Source organism: Salmo salar, chromosome 24 (genome assembly GCF_965601325.2).
Source record: "Salmo salar chromosome 24, fSalSal1, whole genome shotgun sequence".
NCBI lineage: Eukaryota > Metazoa > Chordata > Actinopteri > Salmoniformes > Salmonidae > Salmo > Salmo salar.
Window position 1 is genome coordinate 32,639,739 of NC_138314.1, and position 25,249 is coordinate 32,664,987.

A 25,249-nucleotide genomic window follows, 5' to 3' on the forward strand; every position below is an offset into this window, starting at 1 on the left:
AATCACCCACCAATCACACACACAAACACACCCTAATATATGGGACTCTCAATCAAAGGCAGATAGACAACACCTGCCTTCAACTGAGAGTCCCAACCCCAATTAACCAAACATAGAAACACACACACCAGACTAACCAAAAACCCAAAAACTAAATCAAACACCCTTTACACAAACACACCACCCCGAACCACATAAAACAAATACCCTCTGCCACGTCCTGACCAAACTACAAAAACAATTAACCTTATACTGGCCAGGACGTGACAGTACCCCCCCCTTAAAGGTGCTACCCCAGAAGCACCTTAAAAAATAACTCCAAGCAACACCAAAAAAAATTCCCCTTTTCTAAAGGGAGGGAAGGGAGGGTGGCTGCCGTCAACGACGGCACTGTGCTACACCCCCCCTCCCCAACCCACCTATTTCTGGAGGTGGCTCTGGTTCCGGCCGTTCCAGGCTGTCGGGCCACTCTGGCATCGCCGAGGGGCAGTCGGGCCAGTCTGGCATCGCCGGGGGGCAGTCGGGCCAGTCTGGCATCGCCGGGGGGCAGTCGGGCCAGTCTGGCAGTTCGGGACAGTCTGGGCAGTCTGGCAGTTCGGGACAGTCTGGGCAGTCTGGCAGTTCGGGACAGTCTGGGCAGTCTGGCAGTTCGGGACAGTCTGGGCAGTCTGGCAGTTCGGGACAGTCTGGGCAGTCTGGCAGTTCGGGACAGTCTGGGCAGTCTGGCAGTTCGGGACAGTCTGGCCACTCCGGCAGTTCAGCGCAGTCTGGCCACTCCGGCAGTTCAGCGCAGTCTGGCCACTCCGGCAGTTCAGCGCAGTCTGGCCACTCCGGCAGTTCAGCGCAGTCTGGCCTCTCTGGCGACTGTTGACTGGCGGGCAGCTCTGACGACTGTTGACTGGCGGGCAGCTCTGGGACGACTGTTGACTGGCGGGCAGCTCTGGTGACGACTGTTGACTGGCGGGCAGCTCTGGTGACGACTGTTGACTGGCGGGCAGCTCTGGTGACGACTGTTGACTGGCGGGCAGCTCTGGTGACGACTGTTGACTGGCGGGCAGCTCTGGTGACGACTGTTGACTGGCGGGCAGCTCTGGTGACGACTGTTGACTGGCGGGCAGCTCTGGTGACGACTGTTGACTGGCGGGCAGCTCTGGTGACGACTGTTGACTGGCGGGCAGCTCTGGTGACGACTGTTGACTGGCGGGCAGCTCTGGTGACGACTGTTGACTGGCGGGCAGCTCTGGTGACGACTGTTGACTGGCGGGCAGCTCTGGTGACGACTGTTGACTGGCGGGCAGCTCTGGTGACGACTGTTGACTGGCGGGCAGCTCTGGTGACGACTGTTGACTGGCGGGCAGCTCTGGTGGCGACTGTTGACTGGCGGGCAGCTCTGGTGACTGTTGACTGGCGTGGCTGGGTTGACGCACTTGTAGCCTGGTGCGTGGTGCTGGTACTGGGCTTACCAGATTATGTACACGCACCTCCAGGCTAGTGCGGGGAGCGGGAACAGGACGAGTCGGACTGGGTTGACGCACTTCCGGGTCCGCACGAGAGACAGGAGCTGGAAACCCAGGGCTATGGAGGCGCACAGTCGGTCTCGATCTTACCTCCTGCACAACCCGTCTTGGCTGGATGGAACTAGTAGCCCTGTACGAGCGGGGTGCTCGTACAGGGCAGACTGGGCTGTGCAGGGGCCTGATGGTAGCCGTGCGTAGAGCGGGAGTTGGGTAGCCTGGTCCTCGGAGGCGTACCGGCGACCAGATGCGCTGCGCAGGCATCCTCCTACCAGGCTGGATGCCCGCTCTAGCACGGCACCTGCGAGGGGCTGGAATAACGCGCACCGGACTGTGCGTGCGTATGGGTGAGATAGTGCGCTCCACAGCGAAACATAGCGCTCTCCACCCCATACGCTCCTCCATATAACCACGGGTAGCTGGCTTCCGGCTCTTCTTACGCCTAGCCAAACTACCCGTGTGCCCCCCCCAAAAAATTTATTGTGGGTGCCTCTCGTGCTTCTCCTTCAGCGCGTACTTGGCCTCGTACCACCGCCTCTCTGCCTTGGCTGCCTCAATTTCCCACTGCGGGCGTCGATAATCCCCAGCCTGGTGCCAAGGTCCGGCCCCGTCCAGAACTTCCTCCCAGGTCCACTTCTCCCGCCAGTCCAACTCGAACTCCGTCTGCTCCTTCCTCTGCTGCTTGGTCCTTTGGTGGTGGGTGATTCTGTCACGGTTGTTGTCGGTGAAGGAGGACCAATACGCAGCAGGTACCTGTATGCTCATCTTGAGAATTTATTTACTTCAAAAAATGAACGTACAAAAATCACAAAACAAAAGAACGAATGAACAACTACAAACAGTCTGGCTAGCATAGGCTCAACACAGAACAATCACCCACCAATCACACACACAAACACACCCTAATATATGGGACTCTCAATCAAAGGCAGATAGACAACACCTGCCTTCAACTGAGAGTCCCAACCCCAATTAACCAAACATAGAAACACACACACCAGACTAACCAAAAACCCAAAAACTAAATCAAACACCCTTTACACAAACACACCACCCCGAACCACATAAAACAAATACCCTCTGCCACGTCCTGACCAAACTACAAAAACAATTAACCTTATACTGGCCAGGACGTGACACACTAGCCACTTTAAACAATGCCGCTTTATATGTTTTCATACCCTACATTACTCATCTCATATGTATATACTGTACTCTATACCATCTACTGCATCTTGCCTATGCCGTTCGGCCATCACTCATTTATATATTTTTATGTACATATTCGTATTCATTCCTTTACACTTGTGTGTACAAGGTAGTTGTTGTGGAATTGTTAGGTTATTACTTGTTAGATATTACTGCATGGTCGGAACTAGAAGCACAAGCATTTCGCTACACTTGCATTAACACCTGCTTACCATGTGTATGTGACAAATAAATTTGATTTGATTTTAGGTAGGCTAGTTGAGAACAATTTTCCCCTAAAATGACATACCCAAATCTAACTGCCTGTAACTCAGGCCCTGAAGCAAGGATATGCATATTCTTGGTACCATTTGAAGAAATGTGAAAGGAATGTAGAAGAATATAACACAATAGATTTGGTAAAAGAAAATACAAAGAAAAAAACCAACCAGTCTTGTGTATTTTCTTGTACTATCATCTTTGAAATGCAAGAGAAAGACCATAATGTATTATTGCAGCCCATGCTGCAATTTAGATTTTGGTCACTAGATGGCAGTAGTGTATGTGCAAAGTTTTAGACTGATCCAATGAACCATTGCATTTATGTTCAAACTTTTGTATCAAGACTGCCCAAAATGTGCCTAATTTGTTTATTAATAACTTTTCATGTTCAAAACTGTGCACTCTCCTCAAACAATATAATGGAATTATTCCACTGTAATGGCTACTGTAAATTGGACAGTGCAGTTAGATCAACAAGAATTTAAGCTTTCTGACAATATCAGATATGTCTATGTCCTGGGAAATGTTCTTGCTACTTACAACCTCATGCTAATCGCATTAGCCTACGTTAGCTCAACTGTCCCGTGGAAGGGACACCGATCCCGAAGAAGTTTAATAACAGGTTGACCCTCATTTGGCAGCAATAACCTCAACCAAATATTTTCCGTAGTTGCGGATCAGACCTGCACAACGGTCATGAGGAATTTTGGACCATTCCTCTTTATAAAACTGTTTCAGTTCAGCAATATTCTTGGGATGTCTGGTGTGAACCGCTCTCTTGAGGTCATGCCACAGCATCTCAATCAGGTTGAGCTCAGGACTGTGTATTTTCTTCTGTTGAAGCCATTCTGTTGTTGATTCACTTCTGTCTTTTGGGTTGTTGTCCTGTTGCGTCACCCAACTTCTGTTGAGCTTCAATTGGCAGACAGACAGACTTACATTCTCCTGCAAAATGTCTTGATAAACGTGGGAATTCAAACACCAGTCTCAACGTCAACAGTGAAGAGGCGACTCCGGGATGCTGGCCTTCGAGGCAGAGTTTTTCTGTCCAGTGTCTGTGTTCTTTTGCCCATCTTAATCTTTTCTTTTTATTGGCCAGTCTGAGATATGGCTTTTTCTTTGCAACTCTGCCTAGAAGGCCAGCATCCCGGAGTCGCATCTTCACTGTTGACGTTGAGACTGGTGTTTTGCGGGTACTATTTAATGAAGCTGCCAGTTGAGGACTTACGAGGCATCTGTTCCTCAAACTAGACACTCTAATGTACTTGTCCTCTTGCTCAGTTGTGCACCGGGGCCTCCCACTCCTCTTTCTATTCTGGTTAGAGCCAGTTTGCGCTGTTCTGTGAAGGGAGTAGTACACAGCGTTGTGCGAGATCTTCAGTTTCTTGGCAATTTCTCAGATGGAATAGCCTTCATTTCTCAGAACAAGAATAGACTGATGAGTTTCAGATGAAAGTCCTTTGTTTTTGGCCATTTTGAGCCTTTAATCAAACCCACAAATGCTGATGCTCCAGATACTCAATTAGTCTAAAGAGGCCAGTTTTATTGCTTCTTTAATTAGCCCAACAGTTTTCAGCTGTGCTAACATAATTGCAAAAGGGTTTTCTAATGATCAATTAGCCTTTTAAAATCATAAACTTGGATTAGCTAACACAGCGTGCCATTGGAACACAGGAGTGATGGTTGCTGATAATGGGCCTCTGTACGCCTATGTAGATATTCCATTAAAAATCAGCCGTTTCCAGCTACAATAGTCATTTACAACATTAACAATGTCTACCCTGTATTTCTGATCAATTTGATGTTATTTTAAATGGACACATTTTTTTTGCTTTTCTTTCAAAAACAAGGACATTTCTAAGTGACTCCAAACATTTGAACGGTAATGTACTTTTTTTTGCCACTGCATGCTTGATGTTTCTGATGAAAATACTCTCTTTGTCTTAGTCAAACTAATGTTTTTGCATATTGTCAGAGTGGAACCTGTCTATGTTTAGGGAGATTATAGCCCAGGCTAACTAATTCTAAATGGCACTAGCAGTTCACAAAGTAGTTCACAAAGTAGTTTCAGCAGAAAATAGACAGGACGCAATTATTCAAAAAACTGCAGCTCGTTGTTGGAACACATTTTCCTACTTCAATCAACCAGTCCATTTTGAATTTGTGATAAAACTGTCATCATTTGGAAAGGAATGTAGTGTGTGTATCCCATCAGTTAGATATTTTTTTATAGACATTTATTTCTGTAGGCCTTACAGGAGCTTGTGTGCACTGAGCACATGTGGAGGGAGGGGTTGGAATGGAATTGAGTGAATATAACACAAAATAATGTCCAAACGGGCAAGTAAAATGTACAAATGGAACAGTAGTGTCAAAGCAAATTAACTTTGTCTTAAAGACAACATTTTACTTGCCTCTTCGGGCAGCCAAAGCACCTTTCACCAAATAGTTTACATTATTTGAAGAAAAAAAATGGATCTCTGGTTAAAGATCGAGCTTTGACGCCCGTTTGAGTACTCACCCAGAGCCTCACTGCTGGTGTTGCGTGAGCACTGCCCACTGTCCATTGTCCAGGACAGCTGCTCGTCGGACTTGCTCAGCTTGCCCATGCTATTGCAGGGGGATATGCGCGGTGACTCCCCTCTGTAGTAATGGCTGCCCCCAGAGAAGCGCCGCTGCAGGGCATCCACCTCGTACTCCTGCCAACCAGAGAGGTGACAAGACCCGTTTTAGTGGAAAAATACATAATAGCCGCCAAAAAAGAAACAGTGCAAGAAATGGCTGATATATGTCTCACCCTGGTGTAAAACATAGCACAATCCAAAATGGCAACTTATTCCTTATGGGGCCTGGTCAGAAGTAGTACACTATACTGAATATGGTGCCATTTCAGACACAGCCCCAGTGTGTGTAGCTGCTCCTTCCACTGTCCCTGTTTGTGGAGGCCGATGCCCATGAAAGACTGGAGTCACTGTACCTGTTTGTGGAGGCCGATGCCCATGAAAGACTGGAGTCACTGTCCCTGTTTGTGGAGGCCGATGCCCATGAAAGACTGGAGTCACTGTACCTGTTTGTGGAGGCCGATGCCCATGAAAGACTGGAGTCACTGTCCCTGTTTGTGGAGGCCGATGCCCATGAAAGACTGGAGTCACTGTACCTGTTTGTGGAGGCCGATGCCCATGAAAGACTGGAGTCACTGTCCCTGTTTGTGGAGGCCGATGCCCATGAAAGACTGGAGTCACTGTACCTGTTTGTGGAGGCCGATGCCCATGAAAGACTGGAGTCACTGTCCCTGTTTGTGGAGGCCGATGCCCATGAAAGACTGGAGTCACTGTACCTGTTTGTGGAGGCCGATGCTTTCTAAAGAATCAAGACTACTTATAACACACAGTTTCCCATTACTTGCTAGATATTACTGCACGGTAAGAACTAGAAGCACAAGTATTTCGCTATACTCGCATTAACATCTGCTAACCATGTGTATGTGACCAATAAAATTTGATTTGGAAGACAGGAGCCACTGTACCTGTTTGTGGACGCCGATGCCCATGGGAAGACTGGAGCCACTGGTGGCGTGGTTCATGGGGGCCACTACTGCCACCCGAGTGGGGGAGGGGGCAGACTGGCGCTTCTTTGGAGGGAGAGCTGGAGGACTGGAGGGGGAGAAGAGGGGGAGATCATTTAAATATGAAGCAGCGTGCAATGTCCATCAATGCCAAGTATTCCAAAAGCCACGCATGCAGCCCTAGCCACAGTACACTGACTGATTCACTTCTTCTGTGTGTACTGTGTAGTATGTATTATGTAGTATGTATGGTGAAGGGAGGTGGGGAAAAGACTGCACTGACACTGGCTTGGGTGGGTTGAGAGATAACATACAATATCTGACACTTTCCGAGAGCCTTCTGTAGTAGCAGAAGAATGGGGAAAATGTGCAGTGCACGGGTCACTGCCTGGCAGCTTTTGCCTCCTCCACAAACAGATAGGGGTGGAGAGAGCAGCAGCTACTGAATTGTTTCCACACCGCAGTGCACACAGATGGCCCAATGACAAGATGCAGGGCAGGCAGGCAGCTGTGGTGATGAAGAGGTGGAGGATATACTCTATGCCAGTTAGGGAGTGGGGTGAGGGTGACAAGGGAAGCTCCCAGGGAGGAGAAAAAATAAAAACGAATTACCACAAAAAAGAACAACGACAAACAAAATCTGCAGTGTGCCCCTGCATAAGACACACATACTGCTGTCAAGAGCTACCCTGCTGTGGGCAAGGTGACATTCAGAGAGCTACCCTGCTGTGGGCAAGGTGACATTCAGAGAGCTACCCTGCTGTGGGCAAGGTGACATTCAGAGAGCTACGCTGCTGTGGGCAAGGTGACATTCAGAGAGCTACCCTGCTGTGGGCAAGGTGATATTCAGAGAGCTACCCTGCTGCGGGCAAGGTGACATTCAGAGAGCTACCCTGCTGCGGGCAAGGTGACATTCAGAGAGCTACCCTGCTGCGGGCAAGGTGAAATTCAGAGATCTACCTTGCTGTGGGCAAGGTGAAATTCAGATATCTACCCTGCTGTGGGCAAGGTGAAATTCAGAGCGCTACCCGCACCTGCTGTGGGCAAGGTGAAATTCAGAGAGCTACCCGCACCTGCTGTGGGCAAGGTGACATTCAGAGAGCTACCCGCACCTGCTGTGGGCAAGGTGACATTCAGAGAGCTACCCGCACCTGCTGTGGGCAAGGTGACATTTAGAGAGCTACCCGCACCTGCTGCGGGCAAGGTGAAATTCAGAGAGCTACTCGCACCTGCTGTGGGCAAGGTGAAATTCAGAGAGCTACCCGCACCTGCGTGGCAAGGTGAAATTCAGAGAGCTACCCGCACCTGCTGTGGGCAAGGTGAAATTCAGAGAGCTACCCACACCTGCTGTGGGCAAGGTGAAATTCAGAGAGCTACTCGCACCTGCTGCGGGAAAAGTGAAATTCAGAGAGCTACCCGCACCTGCTGTGGGCAAGGTGAAATTCAGAGAGCTACTCACACCTGCTGCGGGAAAAGTGAAATTCAGAGAGCTACTCGCACCTGCTGTGGGCAAGGTGAAATTCAGAGAGCTACTCACACCTGCTGCGGGAAAAGTGAAATTCAGAGAGCTACCCACACCTGCTGTGGGCAAGGTGAAATTCAGAGAGCTACTCGCACCTGCTGCGGGAAAAGTGAAATTCAGAGAGCTACTCACACCTGCTGCGGGAAAAGTGAAATTCAGAGAGCTACTGTTCGGAGCAAAAGGAAAGACAAAGAGCCTTTAAGTATTTCGAAGTATATGGATATGCTGCTGTGCAGTGTGTTTGTGGTGGGCTCTGGAATCTGGTCCATTTCCATTCCTTGTTGTCACTCTCTGGCCATAAACTCGCCAGCCTCTGCTGAGCCCAGTTTCTCCCAAAAGAAAAGAGCCTCAGAGATGGTGCCGTGACAGTTATCTCACCAGAGGAAGTCTAATTTCTGACATCTCCCTTTATTACCCCCTTCAAAGTCTATAAAGATTTCTAAAGAATCAAGACTACTTATAACACAGTTTCCCAGCTATTGTACCTCTCTTGTCTTCTTGTAAAGAGACGAGCGGCAATCACATTGGCCTGTAATCCAAGGACATTCAACGTGATGAGTGGTATACAATGAACGTTTTTCAGTTGATAAATTGGTGTTGGCTTCAAGAGAGCTGTGTGCTGCGCTATCGGCAGGCCTAACAAGTATACAGAGTTGGGGACTTGAGTCTTAGCTAAACAGTGATTTGTTACTGCAATTACTTCAGTGCAGACTTGACCCTGCCTTGTGCTGTGTGACTGAGAGCAGTCAATTAAATAATCTTATGAGGGGTTAAACTTTTCCCATTCCGAAGCAGTTTATTAAGTCTGAATGCAATGGCATCCTGTTGAAAGCAATGGTATCCTGCGTGGATCATGATATTGATATGCAGCTCTGTGCCATTTGAAGAAAGAGAGGTGAGATACTGGAGACTTGACTTGCCTGAAGCGACATGTCTGGGTCAGTGATGGGGGGGCTCCATCGATAAACTACTGTATATTGAAGCTATGAAACAGACACTATCTCCATGAAATGAGCTCTTACTTGTGTTCAGCCATCTTGAGGCCAGGGAGAGGGGGTTTTGGCGGAGCCACCACCTCCTCCTCTACAGTGGGTTCAGTCAGGACTTCCATAGATTGGGACGTGGCTGAGCTCTTGTCCAGACTCTCCTTCTCATTGGCAGGCGGCTCAGCAGCACTGTGGGTATGCAAGTTGTTTACTGATGTTGTTTTACATCTTGTACAATTACCATCAAGTCTGATATGTTCAGTAAATATATATGAGAGAATGAGGTTAGTGGAGGAGTGTATTGATGTCCTCCGTGGCTCACTCACCTTTCGGGTGGGGTGGCCACTGGCACTGGTTTGACAGGAGACGTGGGGGAAGGATTCTCCTGTTTCTCTATGGTCAGTTTCACTAGCTCCTGTGGACAATCACCGTGTGCAGTTAATAAATGCTAGACAACTTCATTGCCATTTTTACCATCTCTTACCGAGAGAGTATTAAGTACTCGGCTAGCTACCATTTCTCCAAAAACCATAACGTGCATGAAATGGTACACATAATCTGAGATGTCTCACATTTCATGTTTACTTGTTTTCTGGTATGCTAACGTTACCTTAACGCCGCCGAGCACTACCTTGATCACAGTGGTGACGGTCTGGTATGCTAACGTTACCTTAACGCCGCCGAGCACTACCTTGATCACAGTGGTGACGGTCTGGTATGCTAACCTTTTCTTAACACCGCCGAGCACTACGTTGATCACAGTGGTGACGATCTGGTATGCTAACGTTACCTTAACGCCGCCGAGCACTACCTTGATCACAGTGGTGACGGTCTGGTATGCTAACCTTTCCTTAACACCGCCGAGCACTACGTTGATCACAGTGGTGACGATCTGGTATGCTAACGTTACCTTAACACCATCAAGCACTGCCTTGATCACAGTGGTGACGGTAACGATGGTTTCTTTATCATCCAGGTTGACCCCCTCCAGCATGACTTGGTCAGACCAACGGATGAGATTGCCCAGACTCTGGTACACACGGTTCAGACAGGAGGACACCCCCGAGCTGTGAACACCCAAGAGGAAAGATTGGGCTAACAGACTGACAAAAACACTCCATGGTTGATTGGCAATTCTGTATCAGTCTTTGAAGGTTCCTCATGAACCTTAAAACTAATATAATCAGCAACCTTAAAATGACATTTGTCTGGATCTCGTCTCGTGACGGTTGAAGCGTTGTCTAAAAACCCTCAATGGGCCAACAAGCTCCAGATACCGTGCATTCAGAATGTATTCAGACCCCTTCCCTTTTTCCACATTGTTACGTTAAAGCCTTATTTTTGTCATTATGGGGTATTGTGTGTAGATTGATGAGGAAAGCAAACTATTTAATCCATTTTAGAATAAGGCTGTAACATAACAAAATGTGGAAAAAGTCAAAAGGTCTGAATACTTTCCGAATGCACAGTATATCCCCTGGGCCAGACTCACCTGTGCTGGATCCTTGCGTCCACTTGGACTAAAGGCAGGATGGCCTCCAGGACCTTACTGGCAGAGCCTGGTAACATCTCCAGCACCTTCTTGTCCACCGCCATCTTGTCAATGATGGTCTTGAAGTAACGCAAGGCACTGACCACATCTTTCTCTTGCTCTTCTAACCGACTCAGACTCTGTAAAAGTAAGACAACGTGAGAGCAATCGTGAACTTGGTGGGGTGGCATTACTTTTATTAATGGCATCTTGGTGGGGTGGCATTACTTTTATTAATGGCATCTTGGTGGGGTGGCATTACTTTTATTAATGGCATCTTGGTGGGGTGGCATTACTTTTATTAATGGCATCTTGGTGGGGTGGCATTACTTTTATTAATGGCATCTTGGTGGGGTGGCATTACTTTTATTAATGGCATCTTGGTGGGGTGGCATTACTTTTATTAATGGCATCTTGGTGGGGTGGCATTACTTTTATTAATGGCATCTTGGTGGGGTGGCATTACTTTTATTAATGGCATCTTGGTGGGGTGGCATTACTTTTATTAATGGCATCTTGGTTGTGTGATTATTGCATTGCACGAGTCTTTGTTTGTCACTCTGCCTTCAGTCTCACTCTTGTAGGATATAAATCCACAACTAATTGCAATTTGAGACGGGCACAGCAAAAGCTTGAGGCCTATGTAGAGGGAGAAATATATACATTAAACACACCTTGTTTGCAGGTTTCTCCGCAGTCTTGACGCCATGTTCTAAAGGCGGCTTACTAACTTTCTTTGAGGGTGTCCTTTTGATTTTGGGAGAGTGGAATTTGTCCATAAGCTTCATGGTGAAGGAAGACAAATGGGAGCGTTGGGAGTCTGAGGAGGAGAGGGAAAGAGAGAGAGGCAGAGTTAAGAGAAGAACCGCTAATCTTCATAATCAAGGGAGCGTGAATTGAGAGAACACTAGTTAGAAAGTGACTTTGAGACACCACACGTCAAAACATGGAACTTTCATTTAACGTTACATGAAACACAACCTCTCCCAACTGCATTTGTTCAGAACTTCGGCCTATAAGAAATAGTAAGCACGTAAATTCTGAAGAACAATCAATATAGGAGAGATCCTCTGAAGATGTTGTGCATTTGTGTTCCTCAAAAGTGAATTTTTGTCAGAGTGAGATAATAGATAGGCCTACCTCACCAACAAAGTACACATATTAGCCTTAACTGCATAATATGAGTGAGAGCCTTGTAATCTGTCCTCATAATTCATCTGCCCGTTTTTCACTGTCAACTGCATGAAGGCCATGGCCCAAATGAATCCTTTAGCAACCCGTACAGACAAAGGGGCTGGGACACAATGACATCAGCTTTATGAGAGAACCTTCTGCGGAATGACGTGTTGCACATGGGACTCTTTATTAGGGAGTGTTTAAGTGGTGACTTAACACACTACATGACAAAAGGCGTACCCTCACTCGTGTTCACTGTTATGAGAGCAGCGATTCCCCACAACCCCAACACCCCGAATCTGGATAGACCACTGCTATGGCAACTAGCAGTTTATTTACAATACTACACGTTTTCTTATGATCTCCAAACAATCTGGCTCCCATCACGGCCCTCTAAGAGTTGACTGCTGGTGGTGCTGCACTGTGCATGCCTGTGTGACCGATTGGGTTCAAAACCAGCCACCCGGACTTCTGTGCTCCACAAGACTAAGAGAGCGTCTGCTAAATGACTTAAATGTAAATGTAAATGAGTACAGTATATACAAATGAGATGAGTAATGTAGGGTATGTAAACATATAAAGTGGCATTGTTTAAAGTGGCTAGTGATACATTTATTACATCAATTTTTCATTATTAAAGTGGCTAGAGATGAGTCAGTATGTTGGCAGCAGCCACTCAATGTTAGTGATGGCTGTTTAACAGTCTGATGGCCTTGAGATAGAAACTGTTTTTCAGTCTCTCGGTCCCAGCTTTGATGCACCTGTACTGACCTCGCCTTCTGGATGATATTGGGGTGAACAGGCAGTGGCTCGGGTGGTTGTTGTCCTTGATGATCTTTTTGGCCTTCCTGTGACATCAGGTGGTGTAGGTGTCCTGGAGGGCAGGTAGTTTGCCCCCGGTGATGCATTGTGCAGACCTCTCTACCCTCTGGAGAGTCTTGCGGTTGTGGGCGGAGCAGTTGCCGTACCAGGCTGTGATACAGCCTGACAGGATGCTCTCGATTGTGCACCTGTAAAGGTTTGTGAGTGTTTTTGGTGACAAGCCGAATTTCTTCAGCCTCCTGAGGTTGAAGAGGCGCTGCTGCACCTTCTTCACCACGCTGTCTGTGTGGGTGGACCATTTCAGTCTGTCAGTGATGTGTACGCCGAGGAACTTAAAATGGTTGCCCTCTTGAAGCATGTGGGAACAGCAGACTGGGATAAGGGTTGATTGAATATGTCCGTAAACACACCAGCCAGCTGGTCTGTGCATGCTCTGAGGACACGGCTGGGGATGCCGTCTGGGCCGGCAGCCTTGCGAGGGTTAACACGTTTAAATGTTTTACTCACATTGGCTGCAGTGAAGGACAGCAGGCCGTGTCAGTGGCACTGTATTGTCCTCAAAGCGAGCAAAGAAGTTGTTTAGTTTGTCTGGGAGCAAGACGTCGTGGTCTGCGACGGGGCTGGTTTCCCTTTTATAGTCTGTGATTGACTGTAGACCCTGCCACATATCTCTCGTGTCTGAGCCGTTGAATTGCAACTCTACTTTGTCTCTATACTGACGCTTAGCTTCTTTGATTGCCTTGGAGGGAATAGCTACACTGTTTGTATTCGGTCATGTTTCCGGTCACCTTGCGTGAATGCTACCATAAATCCACGGTTTCTGGTTGGGGGAATGTTTTAATTGATGCTGTGGGTACAACATCACCAATGCACTTGCTAATAAACTCGCTCACCGAATCAGCGTATTCATCAATTTTATTGTCCGACGCTATGCAGAACATATCCCAGTCCACGTGATCGAAGCAATCTTGAAGCGAGGAATCCGATTGGTCGGACCAGCATTGAACAGACCTGAGCACGGGTGCTTCCTGTGTTAGTTTCTGTCTATAGGCTGGGAGCAACAAAATGGAGTCGTGGTCAGATTTTCTGAAAGGAGGGCGGGGGAGGGCTTTATATGCGTCGCGGGAAGTTAGAATAACAATGATCCATGGTTTTGCCAGCCCGGGTCGTGCATTCGATATGCCGATAAAATTTAGGAAGCCTTGTTTTCAGATTAGCCTTGTTAAAATCCCCAGCTACAATAAATGCAGCCTCAGGATATGTGGTTTCCAGTTTACATAGAGTCAAATGAAGTTCTTTCAGGGCCGTCGAGGTGTCTGCTTGGGGGAGGATATACACGACTGTGATTATGATCGAAGAGAATTCTCTTGGTAGATAATGCGGTCGGCACTAGGTCAGGTGAACAAAAGGACTTGAGTTCCTGTATGTTGTTATGATCACAACACGTCTCGTTAATCATAAGGCATACACCCCCGCCCTTCTTACCAGAGGGATGTTTGTTTCTGTCGGCGCGATGCGTGAAGAAGCCAGGTGGCTGTACCGACTCTGATGACGTATCCCGAGTGAGCCATGTTTCAGTGAAACAAAGAACGTTACAATTTCTGATGTCTCTCTGGAAGGCAACCCTTGCTCAGATTTCGTCTACCTTGTTGTCAAGAGACTGGACATTGGCGAGTAGTATGCTCGGGAGCAGTGCGTGATGTGCCCGTCTACGGAGCCTGACCAGAAGACCCTTCTGCGGCGCCGTTGTTTTGGGTCGCTGGCTGGGATCCGATCCATTGTCCTGGGTGGTGGACCAAACAGAGGATCCGCTTCGGGAAAGTCGTATTCCTGGTCGTAATGTTGGTGAGTTGACATTGCTCTTATATCCAATAGTTCCTCCCGACTGTATGTAATAAAACCTAAGATTTCCTGGGGTAACAATGTAAGAAATAACAGAAATAAAAAAACTAAATACTGCATAGTTTCCTAGGAACGCGAAGCGAGGCGGCCATCTCTGTCGGCGCCGGAAGTACAGGCTTCTTTACCTGCGGGATCACTGATACCAGCCACCAGCTGATGAAACAGTATGTTTGCACAACCAAAGAATTTCTGCACAAACTGTCAGAAACCGTCTCAGGGAAGCTCATCTGTATGCTGTAAGCTGAAAATATCCCAGTTCTTCCATGCCTGCATACTCACCAGACGTCACCCAATTGAGCATTTCTGGGATGCCAATACCCAGAAACTTCGCACAGCCATTGAAGAGGAGTGGGACATTCCACAGGCCACAATCAATAGCCTGATCAACTCTATGTGAAGGAGATGTGTCACGCTGTATGAGGCAAATGGTGGTCACACCAGATACTGACTGGTTTTCTGATCCACGCGCCTACTTTTTTTTTTTTTTAAGGTGTCTGTGATCAACAGATGCATATACATATTCCCAGTCATGGGAAATGCGTAGATTAGGGCCTAATGAATTTAGGGCCTATATTAACTGTAACTCAGTAAAATATTTTAAATTGTTGCATGTTGTATTTATACTGTATTTTTGTTCAGTGTATGTAGCTTAAGTTTGTAATTTAAGTGAGCTTCCCTTGAAAACCAGACTATTTAAACAAAAGTGAAATATTATTTGACTACAAACTAAAATTGAACAGAGGGGCTTAATAAGCTAAGCTACATTATGCATCAGTGAAGCCTATTCGGAAGGCACTAGTTGTGTTGCACAGCGGTCAAAACACCTCAGGTAGCCTATACAGGATACAGCTCATTTCCCCTCTGTGAGGTAGTGAAGATTTGCAGAGAAACTGAAAACAAAAGCTTGATGCTGCTGGCATGCCCATACTAAATGGTTGAAAAGGGGGGGTTGAAACTGAATATTGAGTACATAAATAAACACCAATGATTGTGCTGCTCTTCCGTTGTGTACAGAAGCATGGGACTCCTGCCAGGGATAGGAGCTGTCAATGGCTTTTGAGAGAGAATCAGCAGGCTTCACAACTGGGGGTGAAATGCTTCTGGCTATAGAGTCAATGAGGAGGAATGCAGTCTGGATGTCCATTCACTGCTCATCTCATCCAGTGTTTGCTGTGAATTCCTGGCTGTGCCCATCAGTCTCTGGGGATGTGCCACCCTTCCGCTAAAACAGGCACGTTGTTGTCATTGTGACTGCCTGCTGCCAGCAATGAACAAAATTAATGAGTTTCCAGAATAGAGTCACAACAAGTCATCATCTGGCTAACTAGGTTGCTTTGACCAGTTTGGAAACTATGACGTGAGAATTCTTTACAGGAAAAGGTTGATCATCAGATCCCAGTAAATCTCTGTCTTCCCATGGGCAGATCATGGTAAACATCTTTCTGAAATAGCTACAGAATGGATGATCAGGCAATGGTAAAGGTGAAGTTCACTTAATTTGAACTAAATCTGTATTTCGGATGTACAGTGTCAAGAAAAAGTATGTGAACCCTTTGGAATTACCTGGTTTTCTGCATAAATTAGTCAGAAATGTTATCAGATCTTCATCTTAGTCACAACAATAGACAGACACAGTGTGTTAAATGCAATAATTTGTGTGTTATTAGTTTTTCTTGTCTATATTGAATACATCATTTAAACATTCACAGTATAGGTTGTAAAAAGCATGTGAACCAAAAGCTAATTGGAGTCAGGAGTCACCTAACCTGGAATCCAATCAATGAGACAAGATTGGAGATAAATAAACACTCGCAAAATTTGAGTTTGCTATTCACAAGAAGCATTGCCTGATGTGAACCATGCCTCGAACAAAAGAGACCTCAGAAGACCTAAGATTAATAATTGTTGACTTGCATTAAGCTGGAAAAGGTTAAAAAATAATTTCTAAAAGCCTTGATGTTCATCAGTCCACGGTAAGACAAATTGTCTATCAATAGAGAAAGTTCAGCACTTGCTACTCTCCCTAGGAGTGGCCGTCCTGCAAAGATGACTGCAAGAGCATAGTGCAGAATGCTCAATGAGGTTAAGAAGAATCCTAGAGTGTCAGCTAAAGACTTACAGAAATCTCTGTAACATGCTAACATCTCTGTTGAAGGGTCAACGATACGTTAAACACTAAACAAGAATCGTGTTCATGAGAGGACACCACGAAAGAAGACACTGCTGTCCAAAAAAAACATTGCAGCACGTCTGAAGTTCCCAAAAGAGCAACTGGATGTTCCACAGCGCTACTGGCAAAATATTCTGTGGCCAGATGAAACTACAGTTGATTTGTTTGGAAGGAACACACAACACTATGTGTGGAGAAACAAAGGCACAGCACACCAACATCAAAACCTTATCCCAACTGTAAAATATGGTGGAGGGAGCATCATGGTTTGGGGCTGCTTTGCTGCCTCAGGGCCTGGACAGCTTGCTATCATCGACGGAAAAATGAATTCCCACGTTTATCAAGACATTTTGCAGGAGAATGTAAGTCTATCTGTCCGCCAATTGAAGCTCAACAGAAGTTGGGTGATGCAACAGGACAACAACCCAAAACAAAGAAGCAAATCAACAACAGAATGGCTTCAACAGAAGAAAATACGCCTTCTGGAGTGGCCCAGTCAGAGTCCTGACCTCAACCCGATTTAAAATGCTGTGGCATGACCTCGAGAGCGGTTCACACTAGACATCTTAAGAATATTGTTGAACTGAAACAGTTTTGTAAAGAGGAATGGTCCAAAATTCCTCCTGTACGTTGTGCAGGTCTGATCCGCAACTATAGAAAATGCTTGGTTGAGGTTATTGCTGCCAAAGGAGGGTCAAACAGTTATTAAATCCAAGGGTTCTCATACTTTTTCCACCCTGCACTGTGAATGTGTACATGGTGTTCAATTAAGACATGAAAACGTATAATTGTTTGTGTGTTATTAGTTTAAGCAGACTGTGTTTGTCGATTGTTGTGACTTAGATGAAGATCAGATCAAATTTTATGACCAATTTATGCAGAAACCCAGGTAATTCCAAAGGGTTCACCTACTTTTTCTTGCCACTGTAAATGGCATGTAATAGAAGTGTAGAAAAGAGAAGAATATGCACATCCAATTTCTCAGTTGCAAGACAGAAAAATGTATTTAAAAAAAATAAGGACTGTCTGGAACTCTGGTATGCTCCCTCTTATCAGACGCCAAAAAATACGTTTTGAATCGAGTTGGATCACTGAATCACCATGGGAGCATACCAGAGCTTGTCTGCTCAACTCAATTCTGCCGAAGGAGACGCCCGTGGCAACAGCTTGTCTGCTCAACTCAATTCTGCCCCTGGAGACGCCCGTGGCAACAGCTTGTCTGCTCATCTCAATTCTGCCCCTGGAGACGCCCGTGGCAACAGCTTGTCTGCTCAACCCAATTCTGCCCCTGGAGACGCCCGTGGCAACAGCTTGTCTGCTCAACTCAATTCTGCCCCTGGAGACGCCCGTGGCAACAGCTTGTCTGCTCATCTCAATTCTGCCCCTGGAGACGCCCGTGGCAACAGCTTGTCTGCTCAACTCAATTCTGCCCCTGGAGACGCCCGTGGCAACAGCTTGTCTGCTCAACCCAATTCTGCCCCTGGAGACGCCCGTGGCAACAGCTTGTCTGCTCATCTCAATTCTGCCCCTGGAGACGCCCGTGGCAACAGCTTGTCTGCTCAACCCAATTCTGCCCCTGGAGACGCCCGTGGCAACAGCTTGTCTGCTCATCTCAATTCTGCCCCTGGAGACGCCCGTGGCAACAGCTTGTCTGCTCATCTCAATTCTGCCCCTGGAGACGCCCGTGACAACAGCTTGTCTGCTCAACTCAAGTCTTGCCTGAGCAGCAGGGGCCTTACATTCACCGGAGTTCGGACACGTGTCCAATGGTAGACAGGCATCATGTGGAAAGGACAACAACGCCGTGAATCTCGCTAATGCCCACTAGGTCTCCAGAAGAAATCAATCAAATCTATTGCCGTCATATCATTTCTGTATTCAGCGATAAGAGTGATCATCAGGATAGGCAGACACAAATGTGGGTGTGAATAAAGACTGTATGTACCCCCAGTCCCACCACAATAACTGTACACTATTATTTCAGTCAAGACTTTCAATAAACAGCTTACACCGGCAGGTAGCCTAGCAGTTAGAGTGTTGGGCCAGTAACAAAAAGGTTGGTAGTTCGAATCCCAGAGCCAACTAGAGGAAAAATCTATTGATCTGCCCTTGGGCACTTAACCCTATTTAACCCTAATTGCTCTAGGGTCGCGGTCAATAATGGCTGATCTTAACTGGCTGGCCGGCCGGACCTACATATCTGGCTGGCCGAACCCAGCTATCTGGCCGGTCGGCTGCCCTTGAGCACTTAACTCTAATTGCTCCCGGGTTGCCATCAATAATGGCTGATCCCATGCCGTGACCCCACTCTCTGAGGGTGTCTCAGGGGGAGTGGGATATGTAAATGTGTTTTTTTGTATTTCACACCACACACTTGTACAGGTTACACATGTGTGAAACAGGTCAAATATAAACACCCCATATATTAACTAGCCTAAACATTGAGTTGCTCATTGATTTAAGTGGTGTAGACAGGTTGAAGCAATACAAAAAAGCCTACGTTTGCTGCTCACATCTACTGCCAGCAACATCTACGGCACACCCAGTCATCAAGTAGGCTAATACACAGAGGCCATTATAATGAGTTGTAAGAAACACTCTAATGCAATAGCCCAATAGCAAACAGGGCACAAAAACAATTGAGCAGTGCTTCAGTTACTAAGAAAATGAATTAATTGATCATGAGCGACAGAATTGATCCATCTTTGGACATTCAACAACAAATGAGGTCAAGATAAAATAGAAAAAGAACTAGGGAACAATCATCAGAAATCACAACAATAAAGAGGTAGTAAAACATTGTGCCTTCATGTCAGCGTGAACTTAAACAGAACAGGCAGATGTCCAAATTCAGGACCAATGTTTCGGTTTCCTCTGTATAACACAACGTTTTGCTCCTACTTTACACCAACACCATGACATTGAAATGCCAAAAGGAGCCTTTGTATGTATGGGTTCTGACTGCTCTCTGATGTTGTTGAATGTACTTCCTTGACATGTCCCGCTGCTCCACAAGCTATAAAGGGTCACTTTGCTCTCAGGTCTTCAAGCAGCCTGACTATTAAACCAAAAGATAACCTAGCCTATATGGCCAAGGCATCAGTTTCCAACATTGTGAGGGCTGAACCATTTCACTTCCTGTAATAGATACATTTAGACATTAGCCTCCATAGCCTGTTTTAGAACTTCCGGGTCCTACTCATTACTTCCTCTTCTATTTCAAAACTCATTTAACTAGAACACAATGCTACTGGAACTTAGCTTAGTTCTTCAATTACTATTTTGAGTGTAGAGAATAAGTGTTCCTAGCTAGTTTTAACAACATGGCATGACTGCTATATATCCAACTGCAACAGCCAGTCTAGCTAACTTGAAAAGAACATTTACATGAGCAAGAGGGTGCAGTAACCACTCCCCTGTTTGCTCGGTCTCTGTGCAAGGGTGGAAATCTCTCCACCATGGTTGTAAAGACAGGCGAGGCCAGAACAGGCATGACTGTAGCCAGCAGATACACCCCACTTGCTTACAGCTGCACTAGGGTCGGACAGCATTCCTGTGTATATTAAGACACTGTGGCGCTGGCGCGAGATATGGCTTGGAAAAAAACTTACATCAATTCAGGGATGAGAAATGCGTTGCACTTAGAATTGTCCCATTATCCCAACTGTTACACAAATCTATCTATCAAATCAAATTGTGTAGACTAACAGTGAGATGCTTACTTACAGACCCTTCCCAACAATGCAGAGAGAAAAATATAAAAATAATAGAAAGATAATTACACAAGGAATAAATACACAACAAGTAACGATAACTTGGTTTATATACACGGGGTAGCAGTACTGAGTAGATGTGCAGGGGTACGAGGTAATTGACGTACATATGTACATATGGGTAGGGCGGAAGTGACAAGGCAACAAGATAGATAATAAGCAGTAGCAGCAGTGTATGTGATGAATCAAAAGAGTTAGTGTAAATAGCAGATAGTCCGGGTAGCTATTTGGTTAACTATTTAGCAGTCGTTGACGATTTTAAGGGCCTTCCTCTGACATCGCCTGTTATAGAGATCCAATATGGCAGGGAGCTGGGCCCTAGGGATGTACTGGGCTGTACGCACTTCCCTTTGTAGTGCCTCTGTCAGATGCCAAGCAGTTGCCATACCAAGGGGTGATGCAGCCAGTCAAGATGCTATCAATGGTGCAGCTGTACAACATTTTGAGGATCTGAGGGCCCATGCAAAATCTTTTTAGCCTCCTGTGTGTGGACCATGCTAATTCCTTAGTGATGTGGACACTGAGGAACTCGAAGCTCTCGACCCGCTCCACTACAGCCAGGTTGATGTGGATGGCGGCATGCTCTGCCCTCCGTTTCCTACAACAAGAAGATTGAATGACTGCTCGTTAAGAAAATGTCCATATTCGTCCTCATGCTAGAACCTACATCTGGACCGTTCTGGGAGGGAGAGGAGGACATGTAGGGCCAGCAGTAAGAGCGTTGGGCCAGTAACCGAAAGGTCGCTGGTTCGAATACTCGAGCCGACAAGGTGAAATATCTGTTGATGTGCCATTGAGCAAGACACTCAACCCTAATTTGCTCCAGGGGTGCCGTACCACTATGGCTGACCCTGTAAAGCAACACATTTCACTGCACCCATCCTGTGTGTGACAAAGCATTTTTTTTTGTTTTTTTGCTAGCAGTAGCAACAGCAGCCATTATGGAATGGCATGTCTCAATGAACAACAAAAAGAGCTGATTGGCTGACACTGCCATTCCAAAATGGATGCTGTGGCTTCTACCTACACTAGTGCAGCTGTAAGCAGTTGTAAACAAGTGGGTCGGATCTGCTGGCTAGCATGACTGAGTCATGACTGTTAGTAGGCCCCCAAAAGAATCACAAATGTAGGTCACGCATAATGATGCATCAGAACTTATCAGGGCCCGTTTACACAAGCGTCTCTGAGTAGGAGTTCTGATCTAGGATCAGTTTTGGGGGTTTTGTTCATAATTAATATGATTGTATGGATAGATCCTAGATCAGCACTCCTACTCTGAGACGCTTTGTGGATACGGCCCTAGACCAAGAGGAACTGCAGAGAACTAGTGGGAGGATTACTGAAGATGAAGGTAAATTGTATTTTTTTTGGCCACAACAAAGACATAGCCTCTATAGTTATCTCTCAGTGAGAAAGTATCAAGAATCATAGCTACAAGAGAAAACACATATACAATTGGCCCTCAGACTGTTCCAAACTGATCTGCTGGCTCTGGTAACATTTAGCCTGCAAAACATAAAAATGACATCATTTAAAATAAAACACAGTACCGCAATTCCCCCCACCCATCTGTGTCGCCTAGCCCATTTGGAATCGCTAGCTTGTTGGGCGGTATGCTAGTAGCATCCCTTGTGCAAGTGATGAAACTCCCCCTGAGACTTGAAGTAAGCTAGTTGTTTCCCTTGCGCCGCAAGGACCAAGGCTTTTTTGGAGTGATAGGTAACGCTGCTTTGTGAGTGCATATTGTTGATGTGCAGAAGGTCCCTGGTTCGAGCCCAAAGGGACAGGATCTGCTTTGTATGGCAGCAAGAAGGCCTTCCTCTGACAACCACTGCTGGGAAGCTCTTAATGTGCACTCCTAGGTAGCCTACACATTTTTTTTTTCATCAATCAAAAAGGAATGTGTTGCCAATGGCCACTTAAGACTAGAGAATATTATATCTAATCAGCTCATTTGAACACCACTGGAATTACATATCCGATGAGTCAACACTGTTATTAAAGCGTTAGCCTGTCCAGTCATTCAACCTACACCAACCAGCTGCCACTGATCAGAATCACAGCACACACTCAACAAGGACATCCTGATCCTACCACTTCTAGTTCACCATGAACCAGTAGTGAACAACACCTCCTGAGATTAGTGCTGGCCCTGCCATTTAGAATTCCAGATGCATGTACATTTCTAAACCCGCAACAACCCAACAGAGAGCAAATCAATAGGCCTGAAGTTCTCTCTGAAAGATTATCAACTTTAATCTGATCATTCCTGAATTGTATGGCAGGTATAAGTAACACATTTCATCATAAACACACCCAATTCATTTGAAGGTGGCAAAAAAGATGGGTTGACTAACTCCTTAGCAGTCTCAACTAGCTCTCTAGTGTCCACTCACTAAATACATAGAACACATACATACTGGCTACAGATGGGGACACTTGACTGAAGTAGTTAGAAGTGACTCTCTCCAGCCAAAGAGGATGTAGGAAGGTTTTCAGTGAACTATGACTCACACTAGTTCTCATAACCCATGAGAAGGGCAAGACTCTCACACTGTGAATGAGAAAGTACTTGTTATTCTCCTCGAATAGCTAGTCCCTGATCAGGAAGGTCAGAGCAGGTGGTGAAGGGTAATAACCAACCCTGACAGCTACTGGCTGTAAATCATAGGGATGGAGAAAACACTACTACATTGCTAGCTAGACCCTATTTATCAGGTAGCCTAGAATGAATGACGGCTACTGTGTATTTTATAAGTAACAGTGACAAGCAAACTAGATTATGATGTAGCTATAATTAACTAGCTACCTTGTTAACGTTACTATCAATACTGTCAAAACAATTTTCTATTCGAACTACAGCAGACTAGCTCGACAGATGACGTTAGCTCGAAAGTTACCAAGTTATCTTAACTAGCTAGTTTGCTAGATATTCTATAAATTCGCCACCAGCTCTTTTCAGAATAAAAAAAACTAGCTAGTTAGATAAGTCATTAAATGCGAATATATATATTTAGCAACATTGCAACAAAATATGAAAGTTGTGTTTTCCCATTTCAATAACATTAACTCAGTTAGCTAGGCTACCATGTAGGTAGCCTAGCCAATGCTAGCAATCTAACTTTGCCTGGTTTACTAGCTAATGTTAGCTAGTTAAACACTGATTGAATGTTTGACCAATATTGACTAGGTAGTAGCTGCCTAGCTAACGCTGCGACAGAATGTGAAAGTTTGGTGGGTGATGCGGCCGTATTTCTAGCTAGAACAAGAAAGGCAGACAAATCACAGACTGACTAGGATCTAGCGAGAGTTCATCACTAGTTAACATAGCCACAAAATCCTAATTATGGATAAACCCCGCCCATTTATACAATTTATCTTCTTCAACTCATATTTTCAACCTAACTGTAATAACCCTAACCTTAAATTAAGACCAAAACGCTATATTTTCTCTTTGTGGCTGTGGAATCTGAATGTGTAGCTGTGTTATTTAGTGGAAACCCTAGCTAGCTGCCGTTAGCTATTTAGTCCAGTCTAGCCGTGCTTACCTGATTTACTCTCTATTTTCCCCGACATTTCGAAGCAGAGACAGTATCGTGGAACAAAATCCAGGGAGGTATTTTGTCCTTTTATTTTCTTTTAATCCCACATGCTTCAGCCAAAGCGATTGAGCTTTGACAGTTCCGTCGCAAATACAACAACCAGCAATTTCTGCTATCCCAGGCAGCCAGACCCCGACGATGATAGAATGATGATGCTGGGCAGACTAGCAGGCAGAAGCAGACAACTCGGTTCAGTATCATAATCAATACCTCCCCCTTGAGGCTGGAATGAAGAAATGTTAGTGCACGCGACGAAAAGTGTGCCCTCCGGTGATGGATTTAGTAAAATAATCTGATTCATGAGTTTATTTTTATTATTTTATTTAACCTTTATTTAACCAGGTAGGCTAGTTGAGAACAAGTTATTATTTACAACTGCAACCTGGCCAAGATAAAGCAAAGCAGTGCGACACAAACAACACAGAGTTACACATGGGATAAACAAACATACAGTCAATAATGCAATAGAAAAATCTATATACAGTGTGTGCAAATGTAGTAAGATTAGGGAGGTAAGGCAATAAATAGGCCATACTGGCGAAATAATTACAATTTAGCAATTAAACACTGGAGTGATAGATGTGCAGAAGATGAATGTGCGAGTAGAGATACTGGGGTGCAAAGGAGCCCAAAAATGAAATAACAATATGGGGATGAGGTAGTTGGGTGGGATATTTGCAGATGGGCTGTGTACAGGTGCAATGATCGGTAAGCTGCTCTGACAGCTGATGCTTAAAGTTAGTGAGGGAGATATAAGACTCCAGCTTCAGTGATTTTTGCAATTCGTTCCAGTCATTGGCAGTATAGAACTGTAAGGAAAGGCTGCCAAATGAGGAGTTGTCTTTGGGGAAGACCAGGGAAATATACCTGCTGGAGTGTGTGCTATAGGTGGGTGCTGCTATGGTGACCAGTGAGCTGAGATAAGGTGCGGCTTTACCTAGCAAAGACATATAGCCAGCAGCATACCACCCTGCATCCCACTGCTGGCTTGCTTCTGAAGCTAAGCAGGGTTGGTCCTGGTCAGTCCCTGGATGGGAGACCAGATGCTGCTGGAAGTGGTGTTGGAGGGCCAGTAGGAGGCACTCTTTCCTCTGGTCTAAAAAGAAGAAAAAAAGAAATATCCCAATGCCCCAGGGCAGTGATTGGGGACATTGCCCTGTGTAGGGTGCTGTCTTTTGGACGGGACGTTAAACGGGTGTCCTGACTCAATGAGGTC

General features: G+C 45.8%; 1 protein-coding gene across 3 annotated transcripts in view; it reads right to left on the minus strand.

Annotated features, from left to right (window-relative positions):
* Positions 1-24,185, minus strand: part of rapgef1a (Rap guanine nucleotide exchange factor (GEF) 1a) — a 50,392-nt gene extending 26,207 nt beyond the window's left edge. For all 3 annotated transcript variants that reach the window (XM_082968664.1, XM_082968663.1, XM_082968662.1), the window contains exons 1-8: positions 23,980-24,185; positions 11,263-11,408; positions 10,550-10,728; positions 9,968-10,124; positions 9,384-9,472; positions 9,094-9,246; positions 6,511-6,637; positions 5,506-5,683 (exon numbers count right to left, since the gene is read on the minus strand). In XM_082968664.1, coding sequence (XP_082824790.1) covers positions 5,506-5,683; positions 6,511-6,637; positions 9,094-9,246; positions 9,384-9,472; positions 9,968-10,124; positions 10,550-10,728; positions 11,263-11,408; positions 23,980-24,007 — 1,057 coding nt within the window. In that variant the 5' untranslated portion in view covers positions 24,008-24,185. The remainder of the gene's footprint in view (positions 1-5,505; positions 5,684-6,510; positions 6,638-9,093; positions 9,247-9,383; positions 9,473-9,967; positions 10,125-10,549; positions 10,729-11,262; positions 11,409-23,979) is intronic.
* Positions 24,186-25,249: the final 1,064 nt, after the last annotated feature.